The 16958-nt window shown below is 68.1% G+C and overlaps 1 protein-coding gene across 1 annotated transcript; it reads right to left on the bottom strand.

Moving 5' to 3' along the window:
- Positions 1–2420: 2420 nt before the first annotated feature.
- Positions 2421–15549, bottom strand: LOC141728880 (protocadherin-15-like). Its single transcript, XM_074540192.1, has 20 exons — positions 15433–15549; positions 14670–14828; positions 13498–13593; positions 12270–12438; positions 11424–11510; positions 10783–11009; positions 9816–9875; positions 9614–9706; positions 8795–8881; positions 8613–8723; positions 7720–7890; positions 7552–7642; positions 6579–6685; positions 5983–6183; positions 5089–5223; positions 4757–4835; positions 4105–4175; positions 3394–3414; positions 2805–2879; positions 2421–2516 (listed from the first exon to the last, which is right to left on the bottom strand). The coding sequence occupies exons 1-20, from the start codon at positions 15547–15549 to the stop codon at positions 2421–2423; spliced, it is 2253 nt and encodes a 750-aa protein (XP_074396293.1).
- Positions 15550–16958: the final 1409 nt, after the last annotated feature.

Genomic DNA, 16958 nt, shown 5'->3' with positions numbered 1-16958 from the left:
GCAGGGGGCACTGCGCCCCCCCCCGGCCAGGGCAGCGCTCCCCGCCCCCTCCAAGGTGACCCCCCCATGTCCCCGGGTGACGCCCCCGGCCCAGGGACCCGCGGGGCGGCGAACGGAGCCCACCCGAGGCACGGGCACGGCACGGACACCACCACTGACACCCCCAAAATGACCCCACACTGGCCCCTCCATACTGACCCCCCCACAATGACCCCCCCCACAATGACCACATACTGATCCCCCTACACTGACCCCCCCCACAATGACCCCCCCCACAATGACCACATACTGATCCCCCCACACTGACCCACAATGACCCCCCCCCCCACACCGACCCCCTGTCACGGACGTTTCCCCCGGCTCTGACCCCCGGGATCCCCCGGTACAGCTCCCCCCCACCCCCATCCCGCCCCCCCCTCTCCCGGCCCCCACAGAGCCCCCCCCCGCCCCCCCGTGCCCCCCTTACCTGCCCTCCCCCTGTCCCGCGGGGGTCGCCTCGCCCTCGGGGGGCTCTGGGGGCGCGTCCATGGCGGGGGGGGTCCCGCGGGTGCCGGGGGGGGTCCGTGGGTGCCGCTGCCGCCGGGACCCGCTGCCGAAGGAGGGGGGACGGGGGGGCGGTGCCGCCCCCTGGGCTCCGCCCACCCCGCGGGGTTCGGTCCTGCACGGGGGAAACTGAGGCACGGGGCGGCGCGGGGTGCGCCCCACGCTCGGGGGAGGTCACTGAGGGGGGGGGGGGTCACAGGGGGGGGGTCACACAGGGGGGGTCACGCACAGAGGGTCCACCCGTGCCCCCCTCCCCCGGCCCGCGGGGCGGGGGGCGCACTCGCAGCCCCCCCGGGCGGCGCAGGGGGACACGCGTGGGAGCGCGACACGCGGGGGTCGCGGGGGTTCCTCGGGGGTCGCAGCCTGTGCCCCCCCCCGCCCCCCCGGGCCATTTGCAGCCGCGGCAGCTGCCGGGGATTAACGCGGCCCGGATTAGGGGGGATTTGGGGGGGCTCGGAGCGGGGGAGGGGCGGGAAGGTAATGGGGGGGGGCGGCGCGGCTCCGCCCAGCGCTCCCAGTATGGACCAGTATGGACCAGTATAACCCAGCTGTCCGAGTGTGTGCCGGTACAGCGCGCTGCGCACGGCGCTCCCAGTACATCCCAGTACGTCCCAGTGCTCTCAGAGCGCCCAGCACGCCCCAGTGTGTCCCAGTATGTCCCAGTACACACCAGTTTGCCGTGCTCCCAGTGCAGCCCGCTGTGCCCAGTGCTGCCAGCGCAAACCAGCGCACCGCGCTCCCAGTGCTCCCAGTGCCCCCCCTGCCCGCCGTGCCCCATCGCGCCCCCCTGTCCCTCACACCCCGCGCTGCCGGTGCGGTGTCGCCGCTCGGTGTCCCCGCCGGAGGTGACCCGCGGTGCCGGTGACCCCGGCATGGATTAGCGGCAAACTCCCGCTCAAGCCTCTTAGCGGGGGCCGCCCACGGCCACGGGGTCACGCGTGGGGGAAGGGCACCCCGGGGACCCCCGCGGCACCCCGGGCACCCCCGCGGCACCCCAGGGCCCCCAATCCCCTGCGCGCGGGGCACAGGGACCGCACGGCGCCCTGGTGGCACTGGAGGGACGCCCAGGGGACACTCGGCCCCCCCGGCCCCATCAGCCCCGGCCGGGACCCTCCTCACGCGGGACAGGGGCACCCACGCCCCCCGCATGGGGCAGCGCCGCTTAAGGGACGCGGCGCCTTTAAGGGGCGTGGCCAGTGACACAGCCCCAGGGGCGGGGCCACGGGAACGCGGGAAACGCCCTAATGCGAGCGGGCACGGGGGGAGCGGGAGAACCTCCCGGGATAGCCCAGTGACCCCCCCAGTGCGAACCAGTGACCGCCAGGACACCCAGCGCACCCCAGTGTCCCCCTCAGTGTCATCCCCAGTGACCACCAGTGTCTCCCAGTCACACCAGTGCATCCCAGCGCTGCCCAGTTCCCAGCAGCCAATCGCAGTGCTGTCCAGCTCCCAGTCACACCAGTGCATCCCAGTCCACCCCGTCCATCCCAGTTCCCAGTCCATCCCAGTCACACCCAGCCCATCCCAGTCCATCCCAGTCACACCCAGTCCATCCCAGTGCTGCCCCTTTCCCGGTCCCACCCAGTCACACCCAGCCCAGCCCAGCCCATGCCAGTCCATCCCAGTCGCTCCCAGTTCCCAGTCCATCCCAGTGCTGCCCGTTCCCAGTTCCCATCCCATCCCAGTCCATCCCAGTTCCCAGCCCATCCCAGTGCTGCCCGTTCCCAGTTCCCATCCCATCCCAGTCCATCCCAGTTCCCAGCCCATCCCAGTCCATCCCAGTTCCCAGCCCATCCCAGTGCTGCCCGTTCCCAGTTCCCAGCCCATCCCAGTCAGCTCCCAGCCGTGGTTCCAGTGTTTATTGCCCCCTCGCCCCCTCAGCACTCGATGGAGTCCTCGAGCAGCTGCAGCAGCGGGGGCGCCGCTCGGGGGTCGCCTCCCGCCGCCTCCTCCAGGCTCTCCTCGCTCAGCTCCTCCAGGGCGGGCAGCGCCCCCGGCGCCCCCCGGAGCCCCCCGCCAGCCCCGGGGCTGCCGCCGCCCTCCGCGGGCCCGCCCGGCCCCTCCGCGGGGCTGGGGGCGCGGGGCTGGGGGGGCTGGGGGGGCCCGGGGCTGCCGGGGGGCGACCCCACCGCCGGGGACCCCGCCCCGGGCTCGCCCCCCGCGGGCCGCGCCGCCCCCACCGAGTTGGCCTGAGCTTTGGGGGGCGCGGGGGGCGCGGGGGGCGGCGGCGGCGGCGGGGGCGGCGGCGGCGGGGGCGGCACCTCGCCCACCTCGCTGTAGCCCTCGTTGGGGTAGTACAGCCGGGGGGGGCTCGGGGGGGACTTGCCGGCCTGCACCTGCAGGGGGGGGGACACACAGGGGGGTCAGGGGCCACCCCCACACCCGACACCCCCGCGGGACCCCCCATCCCCCGCGCGGGGACCCTCCGTGGAGCCCCCCGGCACCCCGACCCCCATGGGGACCCCCAGTGCTCCAAACCCTGCCCAGACCGGGGACCGTCCGTCCGTGGGACCCCCCCGGGCACCCCAGCACAGGGACCCCCCCCCCCAGCACAGGGACCCTCACTCACTCCCCCAATCCCGACCACGGGACGCCCCCAGGACCTCCCGGTGTCTCCCCAGCACAGGGACCCCCCCGGGAGCCCCCATCACCCCGACTCCCCCCGGCAGGACCAGCACGGGACCCCCCCCCCATGGGACCCCCCCAGCACCCCGACCCCCCCCATGGGACCCTCCTGATGGGACCCCCGGGCACAGTGGACCCCGCATCCCCCTTTTGGGGGGGCTCAGAGCAGGGTGACCCTCTCCCCCCCAGCATTTTTGGGGGTCCCCTCCCTTGCCCCCCACTCACCGGCTGGAACCACCTCAGGCTCTGTGGGGGGGAACGGGGGGGGTCAGCTGGGAAACTGAGGCACGGGGGGGCTCCCTCCTTCCCGCAGCCCCTTCAGCCCCCCCAGGCCTGGGAACCGCCTTCCTACGGCCCCCCCCAAACCAGCAGAGCCCCCCCCAGACCCAGAACCCCCCTTCCTTCCCAGCCCCCCACAAACGGGACCCCCTTCCTCCCCCCCGGAGGGTCCCCGATCCGCAGCGCCCCCCTTCACCCAGGGACCCCTCCCCGACCCCAGACCCGGGGGTGGGATCAGGGTGCGGGAGATTTGGGGGGGCTCTGGAGCGGTTTGGGGGTGCGGGAGAGACTGCGGGAGCTTTGGAGGTTCGGGGAGCGGTTTGGGGGGGGCTCTGAGGGCAGGTCGGGGGTGCAGGAGGGTCTCGGGGGGTTCTGGGGGTGCAGGAGGGTCTCGGGGAGCTCTGGGAGGTCTCGGAGGGTGAGGGAGGGTCTCAGGGGGCTCTGGGGCAGGTCGGGGGTGCAGGAGGGTCTCGGGGGCTGCAGGAGGGTCTCGGGGGGCAGGCGGGTGCCCGGGGGCTGGGGGGCCCCTACCACGTTGGGGTGCTTCTCGATGGCGAGCGCCGCCCGGTCCGCCGTGCGCTGCCGCCGCCGCCGCCGCCGCCGCGCCCGCAGCGCCAGCAGCGCCAGCAGCGCCAGCGCCGCGAGCAGCAGCAGCGCCCCCGCCGCCGCCAGCAGCGCCCCCGCGGGCACCGCCCGGCCCGCCGCCGCCTCCGCCGGGTCCCGGGGCGCTGCGACACGGGGGGCGTCAGAGACCGGGACAGTAACGGGGGAACAGCAATGGGGGACATGTCAGAGACAGGGGGAGACAAACCCCAGCACGGCCTGGGGGGGCTCCGAGGGGAGGGGGTGACACATCCCATCCCAGGGGGCTCCGAGGGGATCCCGTCTCTGGGGTGGAACCCCACGGGGGTGGTCTGAGGATTCTGTCACTGTGGGGATCTTGGGGAAAATCCATCCTGGGGGGACACAGGGCTGGCTTTGGGGTGACCCCATCAACAGGGGATGCAGTGCTGGGGGGCTCCTACTCACTGGGCAGGGTTCTGGGGTGACCCCATCACCGGGGGCAGGGGGTCTCTGGGGGGTGCCCACTGCCACGGGGCAGGGGGTCCCCATAAAGGGTCCCTAGGGGGGGGTGTCCCAGTGCCACAGGGCAGGGGGTCCCTATAAAGGGTCCCTAGGGGGGGGTGTCCCAGTGCCACGGGGCAGGGGGTCCCTATAAAGGGTCCCCAGGGGTGTCCCAGTGCCGTGGGGATGGGGACGGTCACAGAGGGTCCCTGGGGGGTTTCTGGGGGGCTCCCCCTCTCCGTACCTGCCTGCCCCGGCCACAGCACCTCCAGCTCCACCGTCGTGTTTGTGGTCTCGCCCGATTCCTCGTCCCGCGCCAGCACCTGAGGGGAAGGGGCAGGAGGGGATGTGGTGAGGACGGGGGGTACGCAGGGACATGGCTGTGGCACTGGGAGGGCACACAAGGGCACATGGAGGTGCCCCCAAGCTTCAGTGTCCCCTCTGTCCCACCCTGTGTCCCCTCTCTGGTGCCACCCAGCCCTTGGTGCCCCTCTGGTACCCACAGCCTCCAGCCCCCCGTGCCCACCCAGTGCCCCCCAATGCTCCCCAGCCCCCCAGGCCCCACAGTCCCCTCACCTGCAGGCTGTAGCTCTGTCCGGGCTGCAGCTGATCCGCCTGGGCCACCAGGAGCCCGTTGGGCATCACCTGGAACAGCTGCTGGCTCTGGTTGGCGCTGTGGCTCAGGGTGTAGCGCACCTGAGGATTCACCCCCTGCAGGACAGGGGGGGTCAGCTCTACCTGCATCCCCCCCGGGCAGGTACCTGATCGCTGCCCACTCCTCTACCTGAGATGCCTACCTGCATCCCTACCTGTGACCCCTGCCTGTGACCCCTACCTGTGACCCCTACAGCATCCCTACCTGTGACCCCTGCCTATGACTCCTACCTGTGATCCCTGCCTGTGACCCCTACCTGCATCCCTACCTGTGATCCCTACCTGTGACCCCTACCTGCATCCCTACCTGTGATCCCTACCTGTGACCCCTACCTGCATCCCTACCTGTGACCCCTGCCTGTGACCCCTACAGCATCCCTACCTGTGACCCCTGTGACCCGTACCTGTGATCCCTGCCTGTGACCCCTACCTGCATCCCTGCCTGTGACCCCTACCTGAGATCCCTACCTGTGACCCCTACCTGTGATCCCTACCTGTGATACCCACCTGCATCCCTACCTGCATCCTGACCTGTGATCCCTGCCTGTAATTCCCTACCTGTGATCCCTGCCTGCATCCCTGCCTGTGACCCCTACCTGTGATCCCTGCCTGTGATATCCACCTGCATCCCCACCTGCATCCCTACCTGTGATCCCTGCCTGTGATCCCTGTCGGCATCCCTACCTGCATCCCACCTGCATCCATCCCTGCCTTCATCCCTACCTGCACCATTCCCTGCACCCTGCCCGTCCCTACCTGCATCCCTTGCTCACCCCCCGCCTGCAGCCGCACCTGCCGGCCCCCGGTGCCGCTCACCTCGGGGAAGTCGGGGTCGTGCGCGCTCAGGGCGAGCACCTGCCCGCCGAAGGTGAGCAGCAGCGCGGCGCGGCGCGGGGCCGCGGGCACGAACGCGCGGTACCGGGCGCGGGGGAAGCGCGGCGGGTGCCGGTTCGGGGCCAGCACCCGCACCAGGGCCCGCGCCACCGCGTACTTGGAGGGGTCGTTCACCTGCGACGCCTGGGGGGCACATGGGGTGGGGAGGGACACGGGGAACACCCAGGTGTCACCCACTGCCACCCGCGGGGGCTGCCCAGAGCATCCTGGGCAGCTCCCACCATCCCGGGGACCCCATCCCCCTGGGGACCCCCCATCCCAGCCCCCCATATCCCTGCAGAGCCCCCAGCCCAGCCCCCCATCTCCCCGGGGAGCTCTCACCATCCTGGGGGCTCCATTTCCCCCGGGACCCCCATCTCAGGCCACTCATCTCCTTGCGGAGCCCCCAGCCCAGGCCCCCATCTCCCTGAGGACCCCCAGCCCGGGCCCTCCATCTCCCCCCATCCCAGCCCCCCCATCCCAGCCCCCCATTTCCCCCATAGCAGCCCCCCGTGTCCCCCATGACGCCCCCCGCCCACCATGACGCTGAGGCAGATCTCGGGGGTCTGCCGGCTGCTCTCCACGGCCCGCAGCAGCGTGATGGCCCCGGTGACGTTGTCGATGTGGAACCTGCTGCTCTCCTGGCCTGGGGGGGGGCGCAGAGATGGGGACCCCCGAGACCCCCCCCCCCCACCCGCCTCCTGCCCCGGGGCACTGTGGGAAACTCCCCTGGGGCAGCCCTGGTGTCCCCCCCCCATCCATTCCTGGGCCTCCATGGCGAGGGGGACCCCCCTTATTTTGAAGGGGGGGACACACACAGGGAGGGCGTTATTAACCCTTTGAACCCCAGCGTGGAGGAGGTTTAACCCCTGTGGTGCTGGAGCACCCTTGGGTGCCCCGGGGGCTGACCCCACCCCCCCCCCCCCGCGGCAGAGGGGGGATTAGGGCCCCCCCAGCTCAATCCCTTTATTCAATTTGCCCCGGTGGATCTGGCAATTGGATTGTGCTGCCTTGGACCCCCTGGCAGGGACACCCCTCAGTGTGGGGACACCCCTCACCACAGTGCCAGGGACGGGGGGGCGCAGGGCGGCCCTGGGACCCTCCCCGGGCACCACGGCCCCTCTGGTTCCCATGTCCCCACCCACCACACACCCCTGTCCCTGTGTTCCTGCCCACGCGTCTGTGCCCGCCTGTGTCCCCACCTCCCTGCCCTGCTGTGTCTGTGTGTCTGTGCCCACCTCTGTCCTCGTGTCCCCACCCACACGTCCCTGTCCCCATGTCCCGGCCCACGCGTGTCCCTGCTGTGGTGTCCCTGTATTCCTGCCCACACGTCTGTGCCCACCCGTGTCCCCGTGTCCCCGCCTTGCCGTGTCTGTGTGTCTGTGCCCACCTGTGTCCCCGTGTCCCCCCCTCCCTGCCCTCTCGTGTCTGTGTGTCGCTGCCTCCCACGTCGCTGACCGCCACATCCCCCCGTGTCCCCCCGTGTCCCCGGTGTCCCCCCGTGTCCCCTACCTGCCAGCAGGGAGTAGGTGATGGCCGCCCGCAGCCCCCTGTCCCCGTCCTCGGCATAGACGGCGCCGGGGCTGAAGCTCAGGGGTCCGCCCTGGGGACAAGGAGGGGACAGGGGGTGAGCCCTGCCAGCCCCCCCGTCCCCGCGGTGTCCCCGGGCCCGTGTCGCACCTGCAGCTGTCCCTCGGTGACGTTGGCCGTGTACACGGGGCTGGTGCAGACCGGGGGGCCGTGGGGGGCGCGGGGGGTGCAGGGCAGGAACTGGGGGTACTGGTCATCCCCGTCCAGCACATTGACCCGCACCCGCGCCGAGGCGTTGAACCGCTCCCGGGTGTTCATCTCCTGCGGGAGAAACGGGGCGCGGGCCCCCAAAACCTGCTGGGGGACACACGGGGGCACAGGGACCCCTACGGCGCAGGGAAAAACGGGGCACGGGGCCCCCAAAACCTGCTGGGGGACACACGGGGGCACAGGGACCCCCAGGGCACGGGGACACAGCAGGGACCCCATGGGACAGGGACCCTCAGGGCAGGGGGACAGCGCGGACCCCCATGGGACAGGGACCCCCGTGTAAAGGGGACCTGAAGGGACAGGAGCCCCCAGCCCCAAGAAGGAGTGGGGGTCCCTGGGGGTCCGTGGGAGTGCGGGGGTGCCGGGAGGGGGCGGGGCGCCGGCGGGGGGAGGGGGCGCAGGTGGCCCATTAAGGAAATGAGGGGGATTGAGGGCAGGTGACAGGATCACGTCACCCCCAATTAGCGGGGCCGGCGGGGACGGGCGGCGGGCGTGGGGGGGCGGCCAGGCCGGGGGGACCCCCCCTGTGCACCCCACCCGCGGCACGGCCGTGACCCCGAGAGGGGCGGGGGGCGCGGGGACCCCAGACCCGCGGGCGGGGTGGGCAGGGGTCCCACAGGAGGGGGTCTCGTATCAGAGTCCTGCACCGAGGTCCCACAAGTGGGGGGCTCGCAAAGGGGGGCCCCATGTCCGAGTGCCCCGGGTGAGGGTCCCGCGGCCATGGGCAGGGGCGGGGGCCCGCGGGGGGGTCCCGGGGCGGGCGGGGGTCTCACCACGGCGGTCACGACCACCTCGAGGTGCCGCCGGCTCTCGAAGTCGAGGGCCCTGGCCAGCACCACGCGGCCGCTGTTCGGGAGGTCGATGCGGAAGAAGCGGGCGTCGGGCTGGGGGGGGGTCGGTCAGGCCGGCAGATGGCCCCGGCCCCCCCGCGCCCCCCGCCCCCGCCCCGGCTCACCGAGGCCGGCTCGATGACGTACATGAGCGTGTCCCCGTCCGCGTCCTCGGCCTGGGCGCTGAACACCACCGAGTGCACCGGAGCCAGCTGCCCGAGGGGGTCACCGGGGGGCCGGCACTCCCCGGGGCCGCCAGAGCCCCGTATAGAGCCCGCACCCCGTACAGAGCCCGCACCCCGTACAGAGCCCACCCCCGACCCCCCATACAGACCCTCACCCCGTACAGAGCCCGCACCCCGTATAGAGCCCACCCCCAGCACCCCATACAGACCCCTCACCCCGTACAGAGCCCGCACCCCGTACAGAGCCTGCACCCCGTATAGAGCCCACCCCCAGCACCCCGTACAGACCCCTCACCCCGTACAGAGCCCACACCCCGTACAAAGCCCACCCCCAGCACCCCATACAGACCCCTCACCCCGTACAGAGCCCACACCCCGTACAGACCCCACACCCCGTACAGACCCCTCACCCCGTACAGAGCCCACACCCCTAAGCACCCTCTATGGTCCCCAAATACACCCCGCACCCCCAAACACCCCTGAGCTGCCTCGTGTGGGTCACCGGGGGTCCCCCAACACCTCCAATATCCCCATTCCTGCTCTTAGGTGTCCCCATCCCTCCTGGGCACCCACCTGGCACAAACTGTCCCTGTGGCCATGCCCATCACTGTGCCCATGACCCCAGCCATCCTTGTCCCCATCCCTGTCCCTGTCCCCAGTCCATGCACACAGCCATCCCTGTCCCAGTGCCCATCCCCATCACTGGGACCATGCACAGGACGTGACACCCCCCGTGTCCCCAGCACGTGGCCCTGTCACCTCGCTGACGTTGTGGGTGAGCACAGTGGCCCCCTGGAAGTGGGGCCGGTTGTCGTTCTCGTTGAGGACCTGGACGATGATCCGGAACTCGACCTGGGGAGGGACACAGGCGGTGACCAGGGTGGCACAGGGACACAGGCAGTGACCAGGGTGGCACGGGGCCCCAGAGCCCCCTGGGGTCCCCACCGCGTGTGGGGCCTACCGGGGAGGAGCCGTCCTCAGCACACGTCAGGGCCACCATCAGCACCGGGGACTCCAGCTCCTGTGGGGACAGGGGGTGACATGGGGTGACAGGGGTGACAGGGGGCTGCCCCACGGGGACATGCTGGGTCCCCAGCCAAACAGGAGGGTCCCATAGGATAGGGCAGGAGGGTCTGGGAGAGAGGGGCAGGATGGATGGACACAGCACGGAGGGAGCATGAAGGGATGGACACGGGATGGACATGGGATGGACACAGGAGTATGGGATGGACACGAGATGGACACAGGAGGAGTAGGGGATGGACATGGGATGGATACAGGATGGATACAGGATGGGTACAGGATGGACACAGGATGGGCACGGGATGGACACAAGAGTATGGGGTGGACACAGGATGGGCAGAAGAAGGAGGATGAATGGAACATGGACAGATGATGGTAGGCCCCAGAATAGATGGACTATGGATGGCAGACACAGGATGGACAAGGTGGGTGAGAGATGGACAGATGGCCACAGGATGGGCACGGGATGAATGGAGGATGGACACGGAAGGATGAGGGATGGAGGGATGGACACAGGATGGACAGGGAAGGATGCAGGATGGACAGATGGGCACAGGATGAATGGAGAATGGACACAGAAGGATGCAGGATGGACAGATGGACAGAAGATGGGCATAGGATGAATGGAGGATGGACACGGAAGGATGCAGGATGGACAGATGGACACAGGATGAATGGAGGATGGACACGGAAGGATGAGGGATGGAGGGATGGATGGTGGAGGTAGATGGACACGGGTGGGTGGAGGATGGACACAGGGCAGATGGGGGTGCATTCAGGACAGACAGTGGACACAGGATGGACACGGACAGACACCCCACAGACACAGGACAGACACGGACAGACACCCGACGGACGCGGCACGGCTGGAGCGGGACAGGCCCGGGGTGTCCCCGCGGTGTCACCTCGCGGTCCAGCGCCCGCCCTGCCGACACGTTGAGGCGCACGCTGCGCCCGTCCAGGTAGAACCAGGCGGCGTCGGCGCCCACCAGGCAGAGCTGGAGGCCGGGGCCGCCCCCCGCGCCCCCCGCGTCCCCCGGCGGCGGCAGCCGCGCCACCAGGCTGCCGTGCGCGCTGTTCTCCGCGATCTCCGTGAACAGGTTCCCGAAGCCGCTGCAGCCGTCGCCCCGGGCTGCCGGGGGCACACGCGTGTCCGTGGGGGGGACACACACAAGGGGGTCCCCGTGTCCCACTCCCGGCCCCTCTCCAGTCCTGCCCCACCCGGGCCCTGCTGACCCCCCCGGGGTCCCCATGTCCCCAGCACTGCCACCTCTGCCCTCGGTCCCCCCTGTCCCCAGCAGCCAAGCCCCGCTCCCTGCACCCCCCCAGCAGGTCGCTCGTGTGTCCCCAGGGCCCCCACCCCGAGTCTCGGTCCCCACAACGGTGGGCCACCAACCCCAGTGTCCTGCACTCGGGTGACACCTTTGGGTCCCCCCAGGTCCCTGTGTCCCCGTGCCCTGGGTCGCACCTCTCACGGCTGCCCCTCCCAGGGTCCCCGCGGGTCCCTCCCAGCCGCGGTGTCCCCTCAGTGTCCCCAGGAGCTCACCTGTGGCCAGGTGCAGCGCCAGGCAGGCGGCCAGGAGCGCCGGGCAGGACGCGGCCGCCATGGGGACACGGGGACCTCGGGGGGCGCCTGCGGCGGGGGAGGCACGAGCGGGGCTGCCACCCCCGGGCCGGACAGCCCCGGGGACAGCGCGAACACCGCGCCGGGTCCCCTTTCCCGGGCCCCTGTGCCCGTGTCCTCATCCCTGTTCCCTGTCCCCCTGTCCTCTCCCAGCGCTGTCACCGCTCCGGGCTCCCCTTCCCCTCTCGTGCCCGGCTGTCCCTGCCCGTGTCACCCACCCGGGCCGCTGTCCCCTTCCCCAGGACCCCAGGCCGCTGTCCCTGTCCCCAGCGTGTCCCCAGGGTGTCCCTGTGCCCAGCCGAGGGTCCCACCGGCAGGTGCCAGCCCGACACCTCGCCCCGTGTCCCCCCCCCGTGTCCCCTCCGTGTCCCCCCGACCGACCCCACTGGTGTCGCCCCCTCCCCGCGCTGTGCGGGTCCCCAGCCCGGGGGTCTGCAGGGGGGTCTGCAGGGGGACACTGCCCGCGCTCGGCACTGGCAGCCATATGGCGCCCCCCCCCCAATTAGCGGCAGGTAATTAATTAGGGCGGAGAAGGGGGGCGCTCCCCGTCTGCCACCCCCGGCCCGCGGTGTGGGGTCCCCGTTCTGCTCCCCGGGACCCCCTCCCTGCTGGGGGCACAGGAGGGGCCGGGGGGTCGGGGGGCTCTCCCGTTCCCACCGTGCGCTCCCCGGTGTCACCCGCCCGTGTCCGGGACCCCCCCCCAGCCCGGGACCCCCTCCCCGGGCTCTCGGCCCCCCCAGTGCCCCCCCGGCCCCCGCCCCCCCGTACCTGCCCGGCGCCGCCGCCCCCGGCGCTGCTGCCCCGGCCCGGCGGCACGGGGGGGGGCGGGGGCGGCACCGGGCGGGGCCGCGCCGGGGGCGGGGCTGACCCGGGACTGCGGCCTGGGACGGACTCCGGCCCGGCGGGCTCTGCACCGCCTGGGCACCGCCTGTATCACCTGGGCAGCATCTGGGCATCACCTGTATCACCTGGGCACTGCCTGGGCACCACCTGGGCACCTCCCAGGCGGGATCTGAACCGCCTGGGCATCACCTGTATCACCTGTCCTGCCTGGGCACCACCTGTGCATCTCCCAGGTGGGATCTGCACTGCCTGGGCACCACCTGTATCACCTGGGCAGCACCTGGGCATCACCTAGGCATCACCTGCATCATCTGGGCATCACCTGCACCACCCGGGCACTACCTGGGCACTGCCTGGGAGGGATCTGCACCGCCTAGGCATTATCTCTATCACCTGGGCACTGCCTGGGCATCACCTGGGCAGCACCCGGTCATCACCTGTCCTGCCTGAACACCACCTGGGCACCACCTGGGTCGCTTGGGCATCGCCTATATCTCCTGGGCATCGCCTGTATTGCCTGGGCATCACCTGCACCATCTGGGCACCACCTGGGCAGCACCTGTCCTTCCTGAGCATTGCCTGCACCACCTGCTCAGCCTGGGCACCACCTGAACATCACCTCTCTCTCCTGGGCATCACCTGCACTGCCTGGGCATCACCTGCACCACCTGCCCAGCTTAGGGCACCCCCTGGGCATCACCTGCCCTGCACTCAGCCCTTGCTGCCCTGAGCCCCACCTGCCATGCCCAGGGATCACCTGCCTGCTCCATCTCTGCCTGCACTGCCTCATTCAGGACATGCCACCTGTCTGCGCTGCCAGAGCAGCCCCTGGCACCTGCCTGCTGTCACCACTCCTGCCACCTGCCCGAGGGCTCTACCTGGGGCTTCCCCTGCTCACCTGGAACATCCCCTGCACACCTGGGACAACCTCTGAACACCTGGAACATCCCCTGCCCACCCGGGCCATCCCATGCTCACTGTACCTGTCCTGCTGGGCTGCGCATGGCCTGCCCGTGCTGCCTGCACAGGTGTGGGCCCAGGGAGGGGGTGTGACCCCCTGTGCACACCTGGGAGGGGCGTGACCACTTTGCACACCTGGGGGGTGTGACACTCCTGTGCACACACCTGTGAGGGGTGTGACCCCCCTGCACACCTGAGGCCCCTGGGCTGGCGGGGGTGTGGCCCCGCTGGCACACTCGTGTCCCGCTGAGCCAGCGCCATAATCCGCTTTGGGGACAAAGAGGATGAGCTGGGGGAGGGGGAAGTGACACGGGGGCCACCAAGGGGGGGGAGCACGGTGTGAAAATGAGGTGAGAGTGTGCGTGCCAGTGTGTGAGACAGCTGTGTGTGTCACGGGTACGTGTGTGTGTGTGTGCAGGTGTGTGAGTGACACCTGTGTGTGTGACACGGGTGTGTGTGTGACATGGGTGTGAGTGACACCTGTGTGTGTAATACCTGTGTGTGTGTGTGTGTGTGTGTGTGTGTGTGTGACACAGGTGTATGTGAGACACTTGTGTGCTCTGTGTGTGTCTGTGTGACACCATGTGTGTGTGTGTATGTGTGTGCAGGTGTGTGTGACACCTGTGTGTGTGTGCAGGGGAGTGAGTGACACCTGTGTGTGTGCAGGTGTATGTGTGATACCTGTGTGTGTGATACGTCTCTGTGTATGTGTGTGTGTATGTGTGCAGGTATGTGAGCCAGCTGTGTGTGTGTGTGCATGTGTGTCTGACAGCTCTGTGTGTGTGGGGGACACAGGTGTGTGTATGAGACATCTGTGTGTTTGTGTATGAGAGACCCCTGTGTGTGTGTGTGACAAAGCTCTGTGTGCGCACAGGTGTGTGTGACACAGGTGTGTGTGCACAGTTGTGTGTGCACAGGTGTGTGAGCCAGCTCTGTGTGTGTGCACAGGTGTGTGTGTGCACAGGTGTGTGAGCCAGCTCTGTGTGTGTATGTGACACAGGTGCATGTGACACAGGTGTGTGTGTGCACAGGTGTGTGAGCCTGCTCTGTGTGTGTGTGTGTGCAGGTGTGTGTGTGATACCTGTGTATGTGACACCTCTGTGTGCGTGTGTGTGTGAGACACAGGTGCATGTGACACAGGTGTGTGTGTGTGTGCACAGCTGTGTGAGCCAGCTCTGTGTATGTGACACAGGTGCATGTGACACAGGTGTGTGTGTGCACAGGTGTGTGAGGCCTCTCTGTGTGTGTGTGGCGAGCACGAGCAGCGTTATTTGAACACGAACGGGGCCGCGGCTCGGGGGCGGCAGGGCAGGGGCGGGGTGCCGGTTCTGGTGCCGGTTCTGGTGCCGGTTCTGGTGCCGGTACCGGCTCCTCGGGCACCGGGGATGGCCGGCCCCGCTGCTGGGGCAATCGCAATCGCACCTGGAGCAGGTTCAGGGGGCCGAGGCCCCGTCCCAGGGCTGTGCCCCCTTTCCCGGGCTGGAACTGTGCTGGGACTGCCCGGGGGCAGCTCCTGCGCTCGGCCTGAGATGGGCACAGAGCCGGGCACAGAGCCGGGCACAGGCACAGACCGGGCACAGAGCCGGGCACAGAGCCGGGCACAGGCACACACCGGGCATAGACCGGGCATAGAGCTGGGCACAGGCACAGACCGGGCACAGATCCTGGCACAGACCGGGCACAGACCCAGCTCTACTCTGCTCCTGCTTGGTAGTGGGAAACCAGCAGGCGGCATTGGTAAGGACACGCTGACCAGGACACACTGACCAGGACACATCGGTAAGGACAGACTGACCAGGACACAATGACCAGGACAGACTGACCAGGACATGCTGCCCAGAACACATTGATCAGGTCACAAACACGTCCAGGCCAGCAGAGTCCCTGTGCTCGTCACCTTTAGGAACTGAGTGCTCGGGGCTCAGGCTGGCACAGAGGGCCCAGGACATGGCACGACCCTGCCCACCACAGCTGGGGATCCTGGGCCCTCGGTGCCACCCAGGCAGCGCCACCTGCCCTGGGAGAGGCTGGGCCGCCAGCTCTGCTTGTGGCCATGGTGGTGCTGCCCACGTGGGTGCTGTGGGCTGGCAGAGCAGCCAAACCTCGTTAATGGCTTGATTGGACTCACCCGGAGGGGAGGATGGCACAGCCTGGACGGTGTGCCCTCACCACCCTCCTGGGAGCTGCTCGAGGTAAGGACCAGCTCCACTCCTGCATCCTCAGCCAGCCCTGTCACACCCAGCATCGCGGGCCAGAGCTCCAGGCTATCAGAAACCCGTTTCCATTTCTGATTGGTGGGTAACTATTTGTTTGTGCCGTGTGAGCTGGGTGTGATGACGAGGCTGGGCGTTAATTACCCCAGCTCCTTCCTGCCTGGCTGAACCCGTGCCCTGGGGCACCTGAACGCTCCGAGCTCCATCACCGGGAGCTGAACAGGATTGCCCCAGCTCAGGGTGACACCAGCACGCTTGCTCTGCTCAGCACCCAAATTCAGCATCCCACGGGGGTGACCTGACCCGTGACCCAGCAGGGAAATCACAATTGCAGATGGACTGACCATGGAATCAGGGAATCTCACACTGATCTGGGTTGGGAAGGAGCGAGAGACGGCCTTGTGCCACCCCTGGCATGGGCACCACCACGGGCACCACCATGGGCACCACCACCAGGGAAATCACAATTGCAGATGGACTGACCATGGAATCAGGGAATCTCACACTGATCTGGGTTGGGAAGGAGCGAGAGACGGCCTTGTGCCACCCCTGGCATGGGCACCACCACGAGGTGACGAGGGGCTGTCCCAGCCTGGGCAGAGGCAGCGAGCACCGGGGGCCTCAGAAGCCACCTCAGCATTATCCAACGGTGATTATGGGGGAAAGGAAATTAAAGGAGTTTTTCCCCAAAGTCCTTCCCAATCCAGTTCCCCTGCCTGCCGACACATTGGGTTTGACTCCAGGCTTGTCACCAAACCAGCGTCAAGATGAGGAAAAAGGTGGGGTCAGGGCTCCAGAGAAACCCCCCATCCTAAAATTACATTGATTGGGATGAGGAACAAGGCGGGATCAGTATCTTACATAGCACAGCTTCTATTTCAACATTTTGTTATAACCTGAAACTGTATTCACCGCACTACTTAAGAGAATTAATACAGCATTACTTTCCAACATAACACATATAATATTCATTTTAATATTTGCCAAAAGCCAATCATAAAATACGCATTTTTCACAGGGGGAGCCCTCAGGGGCAGCAGGACCCCCGTGGGACAGCCCGGGGGGCTGGGACAGTGGGACCCCCGGGACAGGCCAGGGGTACCAGTGTGAAAAGTGCCTATTATTATATGCACTTGCTCTAGGCAGATATTTACTATGTGTATTTTGATGTATTGATTAGTAGTGCTATATTCACATGTAAATGTATTCTTGTAATTAAAAAGTAACTTTTGTAGTTAAAATAAGAACTTTGTAAGTGAGATATTTTTTTAATAAAAGAATGAGGCACTCGCACCAGATAGCAGCCACAGGACACCTGAATCTTTCAGAGAAAAGGAATTTATTGCCCTCTTATCAGAAGAAATGAACTTTTTCCCGCCTCGAAGGCGATGTTAGGATTAAGAGGAAGAAGCTGACACTGCCCAGACAGAATCCTGTGTTT

Source organism: Zonotrichia albicollis, chromosome 4, assembly GCF_047830755.1.
Source record: "Zonotrichia albicollis isolate bZonAlb1 chromosome 4, bZonAlb1.hap1, whole genome shotgun sequence".
In the NCBI taxonomy this organism is placed as follows: domain Eukaryota; kingdom Metazoa; phylum Chordata; class Aves; order Passeriformes; family Passerellidae; genus Zonotrichia; species Zonotrichia albicollis.
Note: the sequence above shows the minus strand (reverse complement) of the source record. Positions and strands in the feature narration are given on the sequence as shown.